The sequence below is a fragment of the Dendrobium catenatum genome, unplaced genomic scaffold, assembly GCF_001605985.2.
Source record: "Dendrobium catenatum unplaced genomic scaffold, ASM160598v2 fragScaff_scaffold_1220, whole genome shotgun sequence".
NCBI classification, from domain to species: Eukaryota; Viridiplantae; Streptophyta; class Magnoliopsida; order Asparagales; family Orchidaceae; genus Dendrobium; species Dendrobium catenatum.
In genome coordinates this window covers 12,437,800-12,454,106 of record NW_021319682.1, presented here as the reverse complement: position 1 = coordinate 12,454,106, position 16,307 = coordinate 12,437,800, and the positions used below count along the sequence as shown (strand labels likewise).

At 33.5% G+C, this 16,307-nt stretch overlaps 1 protein-coding gene across 1 annotated transcript; it reads left to right on the top strand.

Moving 5' to 3' along the window:
* Nucleotides 1–3,116: 3,116 nt before the first annotated feature.
* Nucleotides 3,117–15,710, top strand: LOC110092979 (BI1-like protein; the record flags this gene model as incomplete). Its single annotated transcript, XM_020817705.2, has 4 exons — nucleotides 3,117–3,273; nucleotides 8,497–8,610; nucleotides 8,698–8,855; nucleotides 15,228–15,710. Coding segments are annotated over 4 exons (642 nt in total), but the record flags the coding sequence as incomplete, so codon positions are not given.
* Nucleotides 15,711–16,307: the final 597 nt, after the last annotated feature.

Here is a 16,307-nt window from a genome sequence, read left to right as displayed (position 1 = left end):
ATGGTTTGAACTCTAAAATTCTCTCAAAGTTGAAAAATAGAAGATGCATAATCACTTTTAACACTTAAAAGTTTATATTTTTTTGTCAATTCACAAAACAAAATGTACAACAATGTCGATTTTCTAATGAGTAAAAGAGAGTTTTGATCAAATGAACAAATATTCATGAAAATTGTTAGCTACAGTAGAAAAATAATAGTTGAACCATGGAAAGATTACTATTCTTTAATATAAAAATATTACCCTTAAATTCTCTTGCAAATATATGTATTATTGAAGTTTTGAGTAAATTCTTTCGGCCCCTCTGATTTGAAAGCATACTTTTTCCACCCATAATGAAGGATCATCTACATATCCCATATTGAAGTTAATTTGATAGGAATATAGGAGATAATAAAGATTTAGTGCTTTCCTTTTTAAGTTGTTAGAACCTATAAGTCACTTCTTTTGACCATGCTAGACATGAAAATGGGAGTATAATTTAGGATTCCTTTGGGGCAACTCTTATTGCTTTGCTTTTTAGACTGTAATTTTAATTTTTATTTTACCACTGCTTTAAAAAAAAATTGCACTAAAAGCTTCTTTGTATAACAACAATATTTAAAAGTTATTTTCTCTATAGTAGCTTTACAAAGCAATGAGAAAATTGTCTCAAACGAAACCTTAGATTAAATGAGCTTCACTCTTTATAAGAAGGGCGGGGGGCTAACTAATTTTTATTTATTAGAAATAAATAGAAAAAATAATTCTATAATTCAAAACATCTATATATACATATATATTCATTTTCTAAAAATCATATACACTACTCAGATTCTATATAATCATACAAAACTATTCAGTCATGAGTATAAAAGAATAACTAAAATAAAAAGAAACATAATACAATAACAATGCTATGGCGAAGACAATTTGTGATTTATACAATGCTATGGCAGAGTCAACATACGGGCTATTACACCACCGTCATCAAACCATCAACTAATCATTCCCATTAAACTAACATCATCGTTCCACCATCACCCAATTGTTGTTCTCTGACCACCATCCTCAACTACAACTCTCCTACCACCATCATCGTGGTACGATCCTCAAAGCACTACTTTCAGACTATAGTTTTCCTACCACCATCGTCCAACTACAATCTTTTGATAATTGTCGCTTGACTATATTCATTCAACCACCATTGCTTGATTACATTTATTAGACCATCATCTCATGGTTATGTTCCTTCGAACACTATCGCCTAACTAGGTCCTGCGGCCACCATCACCCAACTAGATCCATTCACCACATGTCGCCTACCTACGGTTTGTCAACCACCATTGCTCAACTATAATGTCATGACCCAACACGAAAAAACTCATATGATAGATAGGTCACATCATGTCATATAGATGATAGTACAAAACCTAAGATCTAGTTTAGTAGGAATGTTCTTAAACATGTTTATTTGCTTCATCAATCATAAACATAGAGCCCTTCTATCACATCAAATGACTAGTAAATGAAACATCCACATATTCACTTTCAAAATAATACATACATCATATCATAGTATAATTCATCCAACAATCTCCAATCACTCCAACTCACAAAATAATTCACTATAAAGTAAGCATATCTATCACCACTATTCCCCAAGTAATCTCAACTCTATATACTCAATGGGAGTTTTACATTTTCCTGAAATGTACATATAAACAAAGTAGGCATGAGCAACACAAGCTTGATAGGTTACTCGAATCCTACTACAAACTTCAATTTGTATATAACTAATTCACATTAAAGTAAATCACATATGAATCGTTAAACATGCTAGGAGCAAATTAACATAATGACAATGTGGTTACATAATACTGAAATTAGTATTGAGTATTCTATCGGTATTATCAAAAAGTGCAAGTAAGGAGTAGCGATATAACCTTCATGTGAACAATATATCAAAATGAAATAACATCACATGAACATAACATTCAACATTCATATTAGAACATTTCATACTTCCCCTATGCCTCCTTATTCCTCCAATTCCACTTATAACTCCACTTGTATATGTTTTCCCTCAACCCCTTATAACTCCACTTCCATTATTTCTCTACTTAATCATATTTCCCTTTAGTTCCATATAACTCCACTTCCACTTATACCTCAACTTGATCGAGTCATATTTGTTAAGGTGTATCAAACACATAGATGGACAATAACATAAGTGCATATGCCTTTATAACCCTACTAATATTGCACATAGAAATAACCACCAACCATCTGCACCCCCTCCTGTCTCCCCATTTATCACATATAATCAATCACATGAACATGAAGTAACAAAGTTTGCAACATTTAAGAACAATATACATCATATTACATGAGTATAAAAATCAAATTTTACAGAAGAACATGTCACTTGTACTTGGATCTTCCTCTCCTTTTTTACACATTTTTTTATGCATGAATATAGAAACATCAACACTGTCAAAATGAATGAATAGTGTTTTACCTATCACAAAAATATACAATTTTGCCAATGTACCTTAAGTATTAGAGTTTATTGCCACATGTGTGTATATATGTCAACAACTTCAAATCATAAAACAATTCATATATATTATTTATAATAATATTTCAAAACTTATATTGTTCTGTAGCAACTTTCATCAATGCCAATATAATCATTAAAATTCTTGGAATGACATCCAAGTTAAAATACATGATAAAATGTGAAATTTTTCATGTCGATGTGCTCAGAATGTTTTATTTTAATATACCGCCGTGGACCGCCTGCCACCAGCATAGACAGTCGTCGACTACCGCAACACCACTGTCCTACATCGAGGACTGCTGCCACCTCCCCTCCACCTCCGGCCACCACTACTGTTGACCTCAAACGACCGTTGCTACGTCACTACCGGCCGTCACTGTGCCCTACCGCCTGCTGTAGCTCTCGACGGCCACCACTGTCACTGTCAGCCACCTTCTGTCATATTTTACACTCCATTCATTTTTCAGCTAATCTAAAAACTCCTAAAATTGAATCATATGGTAAAAATGCATCAAAATTTTATAATACGTTTATTTTACTTCAAATCAAACTTTAATATTATCAAAACTCTTATATATGGGGCTTTATTCGCAAGGTCTACGGCATCCTCGCCGCTCAGATAGTTCTTACCACGGTCGTTTCAGCCACAACCGTCCTCTACGCCCCCGTCAATAATCTCCTCTCCGGATCTCCGTCCCTCGCCCTCGTCCTTGCGTTTCTTCCTCTTCTCCGTACAATTCTCACACCCTAACTTGTTTCTCCGATCTGTCTCTTTCGCGCATCAGTTGTTTGTGATTATTCGTTTTGGTTGTGCATTTTGATGGTGTCGATTTCTTATGCTTGTTTAATGCGCCGATCTTTGCTATGGATGAGGTCGATTTAAAGATGCGCGATCTATTACATGAGAAATGATGATTGGATTTGGTTATAATCGTTGCGATCTGATATGAGATTTCATTGGACGTAAGAGATCTTGTAAGGGAAGAACGTGAACATTGAAACTGAAGACCATATGTAACAATTGTCACTGTGCAGTCATTTTCATTGCTAGGAATTTCACTTGTCGAGGATAGTGCCATGGCTTAATCTTGTTCATTCATATTATAGCTAAAGGATATTTCGTAGTTATTAGAAGTCCAGGGTTACTTCTTTATTGACGTGAATTGCATACTTGGGTCAAAAAGGTGCCATTTCTTAGAGAAAATAAATTTTTCTCTAAAAAAAAAAAGTACCATTGATTTGTGATCCAAATCTAATTATTAGAGGTAGTTATTGGATGCTTGCACGTTCGTAAACTTGGCTTTCTTGTGTTTGTTTTTTTAAGTCCATGCAGCTTGTCAAATTAAGGGATGATTCTTCTTTTTTTTTTTTGTCATGAACCTGTGAAATTTCACCTGGTTTCTTTTGGTAGATCTGCATTCTTTTTGAGATAGTTTAGTGGTGTTCTTGGTTTTAATTGATAACTTAAAACAGCACCTAGGTGATCACTAAACTAATTTTCACCCTGCATTGCATACTAGTTGATTTTTGAAAGGATACAAGTTTTATCACATTCCTTATTTTATTTACCAAACTTAAATATTTCAATGCCAATCCTTGTAATATATTGTTTAAAGCTTTCATTCATCTATTACTATTATGATTGAATGTTAAAATTTTAAGTAAGTATTTTAGTTGTTGGTTAAAGCCCATTTTTTAATTTTGGGTTTTTGTCAAAATCCGACTCTTCTGGTGCCTTTGGTAGGAATTATATTGAATAAGTTCGCAAAGAGAAATTACGAGGAACTAGTTTGACTTTGATCCCTATGTGAGTATATAGGTAATATAATATATTAATATTATGCTCAAAAGGGGAAATTTAAAGTAGGGTTGCGTCCTTATAATGTCTCTTGGATGCTACTTGATGTTTCTTGGATTCAACATCATAATGCATCTTTCTATGAATATATTTACCACCGAACTCTCCTTCTCGAAAAAAAAAATCTCAAATTAAAAATGAGCATCAATATCTGGTGCTCTCATTGAGACTTGATGGCTACAAAGGGAAAGCACAAATAGAGTCAATAACCAAGTGAAGAATCTCTCCTAACTATTCATGAGATGTAAGAAAAGCTCTTGCTTTGACAATAGACAAGGAAAATAGTCTAGAAATTCATCCTAGATTTTATCGCCCATGGAAGCAAACCAAATCATGGCAAAAAATAGAAGGGATGACCCATTTTCTTATTATTTTGTAATAACCAGGCAATTCCAACCTCTTACAGGGAACATAAAGCAAATCTTGAAAGCAGCTTTAGCCATACAAAGTTGAAAAGCCTTAAAGCTCAAGCACCTTAAGATGGCCAAGCATTTCCTTAGGCCTCAAAAGTTTTGCATGACCTCATAGCAATTGACCTTAATTTTTGGGCCTCAAAAGCTCTAGTCATAAAGTCTTTGGCTTAAGGTGATCGTGCATTGCCTATGAGCCTCAAAAGCTCACTCCATCCATATAAAGATTAAGCATAACATCTGTCTTTCAAAAACTTCATTGGAATAAAGTCATTAGGCCTTTAAATCTTGATGCAGCGTCATAATGACTAAACATAGCCTTTGAGTCTAAAGCTCTTGTCGAATATAGCTTTTAGGGACCCCTAAGGAGGTTGAACATAGTCTTCGAGCCTCCAAAGCTCAACGCAGCGCCATAATGACTAAGCATAGACTTTGGACCTCAAAAGCCCCAATCGAAACAAAGCATTTAGGCCGCCCTGGGCAGCTAAGCATAGCCTTAATGCCTCAAAACTTAGTGCAAACCAACAGTGATCTAGCCTTCATATTTTTAGGCCTTAAAAGCTCTGGTCAAAACAATCCTTTGGCTAAACCTATAGACCTCTAGTAATTGAGCATGGTTTTTAGGCTTCAAAATCTTGGTGTACTGTAGCAATTGAGCATAGCCTCTAGGATTCAAAAGCTCTTGTCAGACAAAGCCTTCAAGATACTATCTAGCGCTTGAGCATAGCCTCAAATCCTTAAAAGCACAATACAGCCCCTTAATGATCAAGCATAGCCTCCATACCTCAAAAATTCTTATTGGAATATAGTCTCTATGTGCAAGGAAAGGAAGATCATTCTGTGGATGTGCCCTTGTCTAAACTAAACTTGCTTTAACCAAAATATCCATTGTTTTAAGATTGAGCCACATATTGAATGCAAGTTTGACAAGATGGATTTGAAACCCACGCTGTTGGAGATTACAAGTGAATTGGGCACCTCATTTCTTGGTATGATTATGGCTTGGTGCGATTCTTTGAGGCTAACCAAGCAAGTGGTAAAGAGCCTCTCAACCACTACGCCAATATAAAAAGCCATTAAGCTCAATTCAGAAGCAGGTTTTTCCTCTAGTAAACACATGCACAAACTAATTCATCCTCCTATATGCAGTCTATACATTATTCGATTTATAACAACTGCATGTGGATCTTGGACCTCAAAAACTACAATTGGATTTATTTCTTCTATTTGTAGAAATTCAATATTTTTCTTGCATTACCGAAAAGGATGCACTTATATTAAGAATGTTCTTAACATACACAGTAGCACAATAACTCTTTTGATTATAAAACTTCTTTTCTCATTTTACGAGTTATTATAGAAACAAAACAAAAAGTCACAATGGAACCATGGGAGGACTGCAAAATTTGAGGCCTTGTTGAGAAATAATTTGTCCAAAGCAGGCAAATTGATACTCTAAAAGCATTCTTTCGAATTACCAAAATGACTAACTTTGGGTGGGCATGAGATCTAGGAATAGAGCAATATGGGACTCATGCAGGTAAGATAAATCAATAGAATCAGGTTACTTTGAACAAAAAAATTTAAGTAAGATAGGAGTCAAAAGGAGGCATGGAATGACTTCAAGATAGTCTAAGACTTGCCCATCAATCAAAAGGATAGACACCATACATACACGGGAGGACACGCATTTTGAAAGTAACTAGTTGAGGTGACGATACATCTAGAAATCCTGGATGAAATATGTTTGCCATTTTCCCTGTTAAAAGGAATATTTATCTCTCCATATGTTTAATATGTGCAATGTAACACAATAAGGATTCCTAGAGAACCACTTGGGAGTGAGTCCTCTTTTGCAATGAAGATCATCCTGAAGAGTTCTTATAAATGCAATGAAATCTATGCCAATAGGGGGCACCCCAACTGTTTAAGTTCCTTTTGTAGGAGTCATACTAAATGAGCTCCCAATGAGCAATAATCCAGAGTTATGTCTAGTTTGGCCTTCATTTTGGTATGTAGGTAAAACACTAATACCACGATTCTGCAATTTGAAAGGGAAATTAAAATAATTATTCTCCTTAAATACCTCTAGAATATTGGATGGCTCTTCTTGAATTTAACTTTGTAACATTTTTTTTTGCATGAGTATTAGGCTCTCTCTTTCAACAAATCCCTGAACTAAAGTTGGGCATTATGTGATGTGTGATGAAATTGCAATTATGGAATGCAAGGACAATTATTGGATGGGTATGTCTATATGACATCATCTATTATTTATATCTTAAAATTTCCTACTTAGCTTTCAAGGCACTTGTTCTTTGTCACATTAATTGTTGTTATATTTTTCTATTTGTTATCTTATAGTGTTGGATAGTATCTCCAATAAAATAATCTTTGCTAGAATGGAATTGTTATCATGAACATTATATGCATTGCGGCATCCATTGATAATCAAAACTTGAAAATCTACTTCACAACATGATTCCAAAACCTAACATAAGCACCTCTACTCGGGGTAATTAGAAGAAAAAAATTATTTTTTCTGGTAAATAATTTATTGTATCCTTTATAACTTTAGTGGGTGGATCTGAAGCCTTGGTTAGATTACCCTTTAGTGACTTGAATTTCATGCTTTTGAATCACTAAATAACCTTGCAGGAGGAAGATTGTGTAAATCAAACCCTCGTCAAGCCCCACATTGTAGTAACTCTGTATATTTGGCACCCTTTTATCATTGTCATCAATTAAAATAAACTTAAAAAATTGGTCATGTCGATTTATTTTCCAAAATTTTCCATGTTTTATATTTAACTATGTTGACTGTCAAAATAAACCATATAAGGAAAAAAAGCAGGTTGTAGTTTTCACTGATTTAAATTTTTAAATATTTTCGGTCATTTTCTCTGTGTTAGTTCCAATCTTGCATGCTTTCCCCTCTGATTTAGGCTTTTAAATACTTTTGCAGTTTATCATTTAAAGTGCTCATTCTCTATTTATTATTGTCCCTTTCCTGTATTAATAAGGTTTCAGTTTGACATTAGAGAGAATCTGAGATAATCCATTATGAATAAAACCAACAACCAAAATAGCGTCAAGTGGAAGGCATTTGGGATAAAAAACATTCAGTGTCATCTGTATATTATGGAACTAACGATGGAGAATGATTTCTATATCTTAATTGAAGCCGTCCGGTAGTGTTGACGATGAAAATCATGTTGATGATGATTGTACAAATTTCTCCAGACCTTGCAACAATTGGAAATTATTGTGGGTTTAGAAAAATATTTTCAAGTCTATTAAATTGTCTGTATGGCTTCATAAATAAATATGACTTATTAACTTCTGAGAATATTAAGAAATGAGTCTTATTGGGTTTTAACAAATGGTCAATTTTTCTGTCCTAAACAAGGTTTTATCATCCATTTCTGCTTACGGTTCATGGCAATCGAATAGAAGTATGAAGCTTGCTTGACTTTATGGTTTGATTGTGATGTAACATGATGACCATTTGCATTTTAGAAGCCACTCCTTCCTTTGGAAAAAAATAGACATTAGCATTTTGTTTGCAATATTGTGTTAAACAATGAATTGTTAATATGCATGCTTAGTAAGTCTTTTTTTCACTCCGATTAGTTTCTATGTAGTACTCTAGAACTTTAGCTACTGATTATGTTATCTGTTATCAGTGATGTGCCCACTTTACCATTACCAACAGAAGCATCCACTGAACTTTGTATTTCTTGGGCTGTTCACTGTGTCCCTCAGCCTAAGTGTTGGTGTTGCTTGTGCAAATACCAAAGGTATGCTGCATCGTAATTGCAATTTAAGATGCTGCTTCATACATGAGTTATGGATGGGTAATGCTTTTTTCTTCAATTTAATTGCAGGAAGGATTGTACTTGAGGCTTTGATTTTAACTTCTGGTGTTGTCTTATCCTTGACCGGCTATGCTTTCTGGGCTTCTAGAAAGGGAAAAGATTTCAGCTATCTTGGACCAGCTTTGTTTGCTGGCCTTATGGTTCTTCTGTTGACAAGCTTTATTCAGGTAAGTAGCGTCTGTCAATCAATTTCTCCTCTTCTTCGGATGGTTTTAGTGCATGTAACGGAGATTTTTATGCAACTTTGTTCTGCATTATTTTTCATTTAAGATTTAATAAATTTTGAGGTTTGATATATTTGGAATGTATGGAATAAGTTTCATAAGCCATGTAGGAAATTTTAAGTGGGTAATTCTATAGGTTACTCTCTATTGATATGTGACAGAATCCTTTATAACATCAAACAGGATTGTATGAAAGCTGTTGAATATTTGAAAGTCGAAGTTATGGAATTTATTTTAAGAAAGTATTTTTAAGAATAAAAGGAGATATCAATTGTTATCTTTTCCTATGATTTTGTTTCCTAATTTTAAGGAAAGAATTATTCTCCTCTAATTATGTTTCCTAATTTTTAGAAAAAAATTATTCTCCTATGATTATGTTTCCTAAATTTTAGAAAAGAATTAAGCTGGTTAGTTATTTTCTTTATTAGACACTTTTTTTGTATATATATGTAGGTGCAATATTTTTTTTTTAGCAAGAAGAATAATAAATTAAGAAAATTTTCAAAACCTAATATCTGATAGTCTTGTTTATTCTTATTATTGATAGAGGTTCAATATATGAAAGTATGCTGTTATAGACTCACGAAAGGTAAAAATTATTCTAGCATGGTTCACTTTTCATGTTTGGCTTATTCTGGCTGCATGTATGCATGTGCTAAGCTTCAATTAAGGCTTGGATAGTCTAATTAAATATTTTAAAAATGAGAGTTTTAAGATTAAGTCATAAAATTAGGGAGAACAAAATGTTGGATGATTATATTAGGGAATGTGGGTGTAGCAAAAGATACACCGATGAGAAGAGATAAGAGGTTATGTGGTATGAGAATGAATGAAAAAGCAGTAGACTAAACGTTATACTGCTACCAATTGTCCAAAATGATAAACTAAAGAGAACACCCTATCTACTTTTTAACAATGATTAATTCTAAAGAATAATTCATTTAGCTATCCTTAAATTTTGATTTGGATGTTTATGCTGCTTATGATGATTTGATATAGCAGGGTGCTATTTGGGCCTATTGATTGTTGAGACAAATGGAAATGAAAATTTGTTTTGCATTGGAAGTGCAATACGAGTTGAGTTCCTAATATACTAATAAAGTTCCTTCTACATTGACTTATGCTTTCAAGTCGATGAGTTTTCATCTGCTAGTTCTTTGGGCTCAAATGAGGTTCTTGATGTTCCACCCATATAAGTGCGATCAAAGTCGATGATTTTGTTGGGTTTAAGTATTCAATTCACTTTATAGCTCTCATTAGTCTTAGTTGCTTTTGATCGAGCAAAAGTTCAAGAGTGAGTGACTCCCACATAAGCTTGTTGGGTGAACTCTTGATGCATAACAGTTGATTGTATTAAAAAGTTTCATGTGAGGAGTGATAACTATTGTAGATGACTCTCATGTGAGAGGGAGGTTTAGTAGATGCACACGAGAGCGAAAAATAATCTCACATCAGAAGTGAAATAAGAGTTAGATTTCCTAATAAATAAGTATAGACCTTACCCATTAATATAAGCTTTTGGTTTGATGCATGTTTATCAACTATGTATTGGGTTCAACATGGACCGCATAGAAAAAAAAAAGGACAGCAGCATTCTATATCCTCACATTAATTTGACTAGATCTATTTAGTCATTCAAATTGTTGTGCATGTAATATGTTAAATTTATTCGCTTCATAATGTATATTCACCTTTGCTTAAAATTGGATATTATTTGTTTGATGGTAATATAAATAGAAATGAAGACAAGAGTATTAACCAAACATAAAATCATAAAGATGATAATTCTTTTTTTTTTTTAATTCTATGAACTTTGCCTACCCTGGACTGCATAGAAAAAAAAAAAGGACAGCAGCATTCTATATGCTTACATTAATTCGACTAGATCTATTTAGTCATTCAAATTGTTGTGCATGTAATATGTTAAATTTATTCGCTTCATAATGTATATGCACCTTTGCTTCAAATTGGATATTATTTGTTTGATGGTAATATAAATAGAAATGAAGACAAGAGTATTGACCAAACATAAAATCATAAAGATGATAATTTTTTTTTTTTTTTTTTTTTTAATTCTATGAACTTTGCCTCCCCTTCTATTCCCCCTAGCTGTCAAAGGTGCACATATCCAAACCATGGAATAAAAAGTACACGAGGCCTTTGCTTTCTACCTAAACAATAATTGGATTCTCACCAATGTTCTACAATGCTAGTCTACGTTCTGTAGTTTTTTATGTTCTCATATAATTCTTCTCTATTTTTATGTTTCTCCTTTAGATGATTTCTTTCCCTCACCTCTCTCTCTGTTATGTTATTTGATGGTTGATTTATTTGGTTGAATTAAATTTTATTTTAACAGTTTAAATTTTTTTGGGTTGAAATGAGTATTACAGACCAACATTTTAGGTTGTGTTAGTTTCACACCCCGGGTTTGAAAAGCACTACATCTCGGTAATACAGAACACGTTGAAGAGATAGGAGAACCTATTTTGTACTCACAAAAAGGAAAATTCATATACAAATAATATACATAATATACCAGAGGAAACAATGTAAGAGGAACCAAGAATTTATTTGATTACTATAAATCCAAATAAGAGTTCATCAATAAGTGAAAAGAAACTGCAAGGAACAACGGTAGAAATAAAAATTATCCAAACTTGAAGGGAAAACAAATAACCAACTACAAAAGCTTAAAATACCAAATGAGGCTATATTGTTGATAAATTTGCTCCTATGGTGATGGTCCATCAGATACTCTGATAGAACTTCTTATGTGAAAAGTTAATTATGAGTGAGGAAACTATCTATTAAATCATGAACGACAAAAAAATGGGGCATGCAACATGAACAATAAAAAAAAATTATAATGACCACAACAACAGATAATCAATGTGTAAATGAAATATGTTATAATTTCTTCGACAGTTTCTAGTATGATGATTTTACCATAATGCTTGTCAAATTGTCATCAATAAAATTTCATCCAGATATCTCCATATGCAATCCCAATAGATTTCATCATTTTTATCATTTCAACTCATATTATATATATATAGTCGATTTTATCATGCACCTTGTATCACGAAGGTAAACACAAACAAAAAAAATTCAATGATTTTCTGTAGAGTCGTTACTCTGTGACCTAATTCATCTAACTTGCTAATATATAAAAGGGTTCTATCAATCTACATACCACTCCATACATGCATAAAGTTTCTAAATTTTTCATAAGCAAGTTTACAATGGGTATTATATAGTCAATATGACAATTGCTGATTTTCTAGCAATATGATTTATAGGAATAACATTTATTTTATTTGATAAAACTAATGTGCATGAAACTAGATCCTCTATAACAGAAATCAAGTACAATAGATGGGAGTCTATGAAATAATAAATCAAGGCAAAATTAATTCTACTACATGAAAAATTCATGAAGAACAATAAACAAAATCTACTAGCACGTGTATTGAAATGATTAAATATTACAAGCAAGACTAGCAACTTGCAATATCTAAGAACCTAATACAAGTAACAAGATAATGCCTTTAATAAGGAAATATACGTTTATATCTTTATAAACAATAGTTATTTACCTTGTGACGAACGATGTGATAATCCAACTTAAATTGGTATCCAATTAACTTGCACCTGTTGAAAATCAAATTAAAGGTCCTATATAAAAGTGTCTTAAATTAATATTTATGGTTATAACATGAATCAAATATTTGATAACAGGAGACCTAAGTTGCCCAACATAATTGTATTAATCTTCAAGTAACACATTGAAAATTGTCGTGCCAACATAATCAGTATAGGCCACTCCAAAAATTAATCTAGTCTAATTAACCATACCATGACATTAAATCATGAGCAAATTTATAAATTACTCCAACTTTATTATCCTAAAATGTTAAAGAGTTTACTTGCAATTAAATAAAATTTAACAAGGGTAATGAACATGAAATAAATTGATTTATTACAAATTAAAGATCATAATTCTCCTCAAATCATCTTAAGCAGTGATGAATTGAGAAATTTTCAAAACAAGGGGAAGATAAAGGCAAGGAATAAGAGAAAGAGAAAGCAATAAGGTTCACTAGTAAAGGAGAATGACGCTTATGAAGGGTTTCATCGTCAATGGCTTTCAGTCGAGAAACAAGAATGGGAGGAGCGATGGAAACTTATTGAGAGATGCCCTAGCATTGGTCGATTTAAATGGCGAGAAGGGAGAATCACTACGAGGAGGACATAGTCACATAATTTGCATGATTGGGAAGAGGTCGGCCGAGTTTATGTGAACTAGACTAGTTCAGGTTATTATAGCTAGGCCATGCAGAGTTTCCTTTATCCACATAGTCTAGTTCAGGTTATTATAGCTAGGCCATGCAGAGTTTCCTTTATCCACATTGACCCAAAAAAAATGTGATTGGGTTTGAGTACGTTAATTTATGGATTTGCGCCAATAAAATTATCAGGTTGAAAGACTAGTTGAGTAGGGCCCATTTGTGTTAAGAGATTCATTATCCTTAGGTTAAGTTCTAATTTCCAAGTAATGCACTTGATTTATTGAGTTCTAATTTTTGCTTGCTAATAGCAGTTTTCTCCTGAATGGAAACGGGTCTTTATAACATTAATCTTAAAGGTTATTTCAGGATTCAAGATATAGGTTGTCTGCTTAGGGTGTACGCAAGATTGAGATTTAAGACTTTTTAGTAAAAGATCACTTTCGATCGAACAATGGTGTTTGGGATTATGTTAAGTTAACTGGGGGAAAAACAAGGGGGATGTGGTAATGAGAGCTTAATGTAGGATGTCAAACCGTCTGGTTTCTTCCTATTGGCAGATGAGAGCCAAGAAATAAGAAAATTTTCTTTTACAAAAGTAACTAAATATTGACGGTTCCCTACGAGAGTATCATTATGATGGAGGAGAGAATTGTGCTGGTGAGAAAGGAGGAGCCTTGTATCTATCCTTGGACTATTGAATAAAGTTTATGCAATATGGAATGGACCATAATGGATTGATTTGGTTTTAAGTCCCCACCCTTTAAAGTGATTTACCACACTAATTGGACTTCTTTCGGCAGATGAGAGGCAAGAAATAAGGAAATTTTCTTGGGCAAAAGTAACAAAATATTGACAATTCCCTATGAGAATATCATTATGTTGGAGGGGAGAATGCTGGTGAGACAGGAGGAGCCTTGTATCTATCCTTAGTATATTGAATAAAGTTTGTGCGATATGGAATAGACCATGTTGGATTGATTTGGTGTTAGATCCGTACCCCTTGAAGTGATTCATTATATTTTGGGTCTAATTATGTGCCTTGCATAGCTAAGTTTGCAAAGGGCCTTCAAAACTGCAACGACTACTCATGGGTTTATAACTTTATTTGGTCCTTCATGTCATAATCCTCTACTTTCCGAGAATAACCATCCTCTTGTTTCACGTTGTTATGAGAGCAATAAGTACCCCTTTTTCATTTCCTTATGGAAGAGTTAGTGATATGAGGGTGTTGAATCAGGACTGGAAGTCTTTTAACCTTAGTTGGAAGAGCCAAATCAATCCATGGTGTTATTGGAGGGAAATGCAGTACAATGTTTCATGATTAAGCAGAAAGTGCTACCTGTGCAGCCTCCTAATGAAGCTCTAGTGTGGAATGTTGAGGCTGTTTTTAAATCATTATCCTACCACAGTTAGAAGCTCACGTTCAGTAGGCTCAAATTGCAGATATTACTGTGACAAGTTTTTCTTGGTGGACTTTGTTGATGTATTGATCATAAGTTGTTTCTTATGGTAAAATAGCTATGGAGTGCCTTTTTTGCTCTAGTCACAAACTCAGAAGTGGCTTTGGGACCTTACTCATAAAAAAATTGCATATTGGAAATCAATGAGCATGGGGGGAGGTCGAGGTTTTACTTGCTTGATTGGGATATCAGGAATTCAGGGATTGTATCGCAAATACTTATATGAAAGTAAGAATGACAGGGTTCTGAATGATGGAATCTGAGGGCTATGGATATCCAATAACACAACCTCTGTAGCATGTCTTTTTTGTACACTATAAAAAAACCGTAAAGCTGCAGGAAAAACTGATTCCACTAAAATTCAAACTTGTCAATCAAATACAACAATTTTCTTCTTAATCTAACCCTCTGTGTTTGATTTTTCCATATAATGAGTTTCAATTTGCAATATCTCTAACATTCCAGTGAGACCTGCATTGCTTATCAGCTTCAAAATTTACTGTTTGGGGAAGCTTAAAATAAGCATACAAGTTCATGTAACTGGTATTTTCCTGACACTGCAGATGTTCTTCCCTCTCGGACCAACATCAGTCGCCATATTTGGAGGACTTGGCGCTCTTGTTTTCTCTGCCTTCCTAGTCTACGACACAGACAACTTGATCAAGCGTTATACCTACGATGAATACATCTGGGCCTCAGTTGTTCTCTACCTTGACGTCCTCAATCTCTTCCTCTCCATTTTGAACCTTCTCAGAGGCATGCAATCTGATGGCTAGTGCACTTTGAAGAACAACTGGTTCCAAGGAAATATTGAAGTGTAAAGGTACAACTTTGGTTGAAATTTATGTTTGATTATCTCCATTATATGCACCATAAGACTTCTTTTACAACCTGGTAATTCCTTATGCCTGAATTTCTGACTGAAAGAGATGTTTTGTTAACACTTTGGTATTTTAATCAGATTATTATGTCTGTTTATGTGTCACTTGCAGTTCCAAAGGAATTAATCTAGGAATAGAGACCAACCTGGTTATTGATTGTGTGAATTCCTGATTGAAATAGATGTTTTATTAACCCTTTGGTGTTTGAATTAGATCATGTCCCTGTGTCTCACCATGAAGTTATAATTGTTTTAATATTCTATAGATCAATTTTCTTAGTCCATTACAACAACTAAAACGGCCTTTATTCCATTATGTGTGATTATTTACACGAATCTTTTCTTTTCATTGTCATATTAAGAGTCAAATTCTCATTTAATTGTAATAGAAAATTGACATTTCTAATACTTTTCGATTAAGTTTTTGTAGATCTATCTTTACCTTTTTTTAACATAGACTAGATTTAATGCATCTACTTTCCTAATCGAGTCAGCAGAAGGCTGCTGTTTTATGTGACCAAACCATTTAAGGCAACTCTCTCTAATCTTATTTGCCACGGGAGTTACTCCAACCTTTTCATGTATATATGCATTTCGTACTTTGTCTCAAAGTGTACGGTTATTCATCCACCCGAGCATCATCATCTTTGCAACACTTAATTTAATTTTATGCTTCTCTTTTAATGGCCAATATTTTACACCATAAAGGATTCCAGGCCTCACTACCATCTTATGGAATTTTCTATCATGTTTGAGGGGGTAC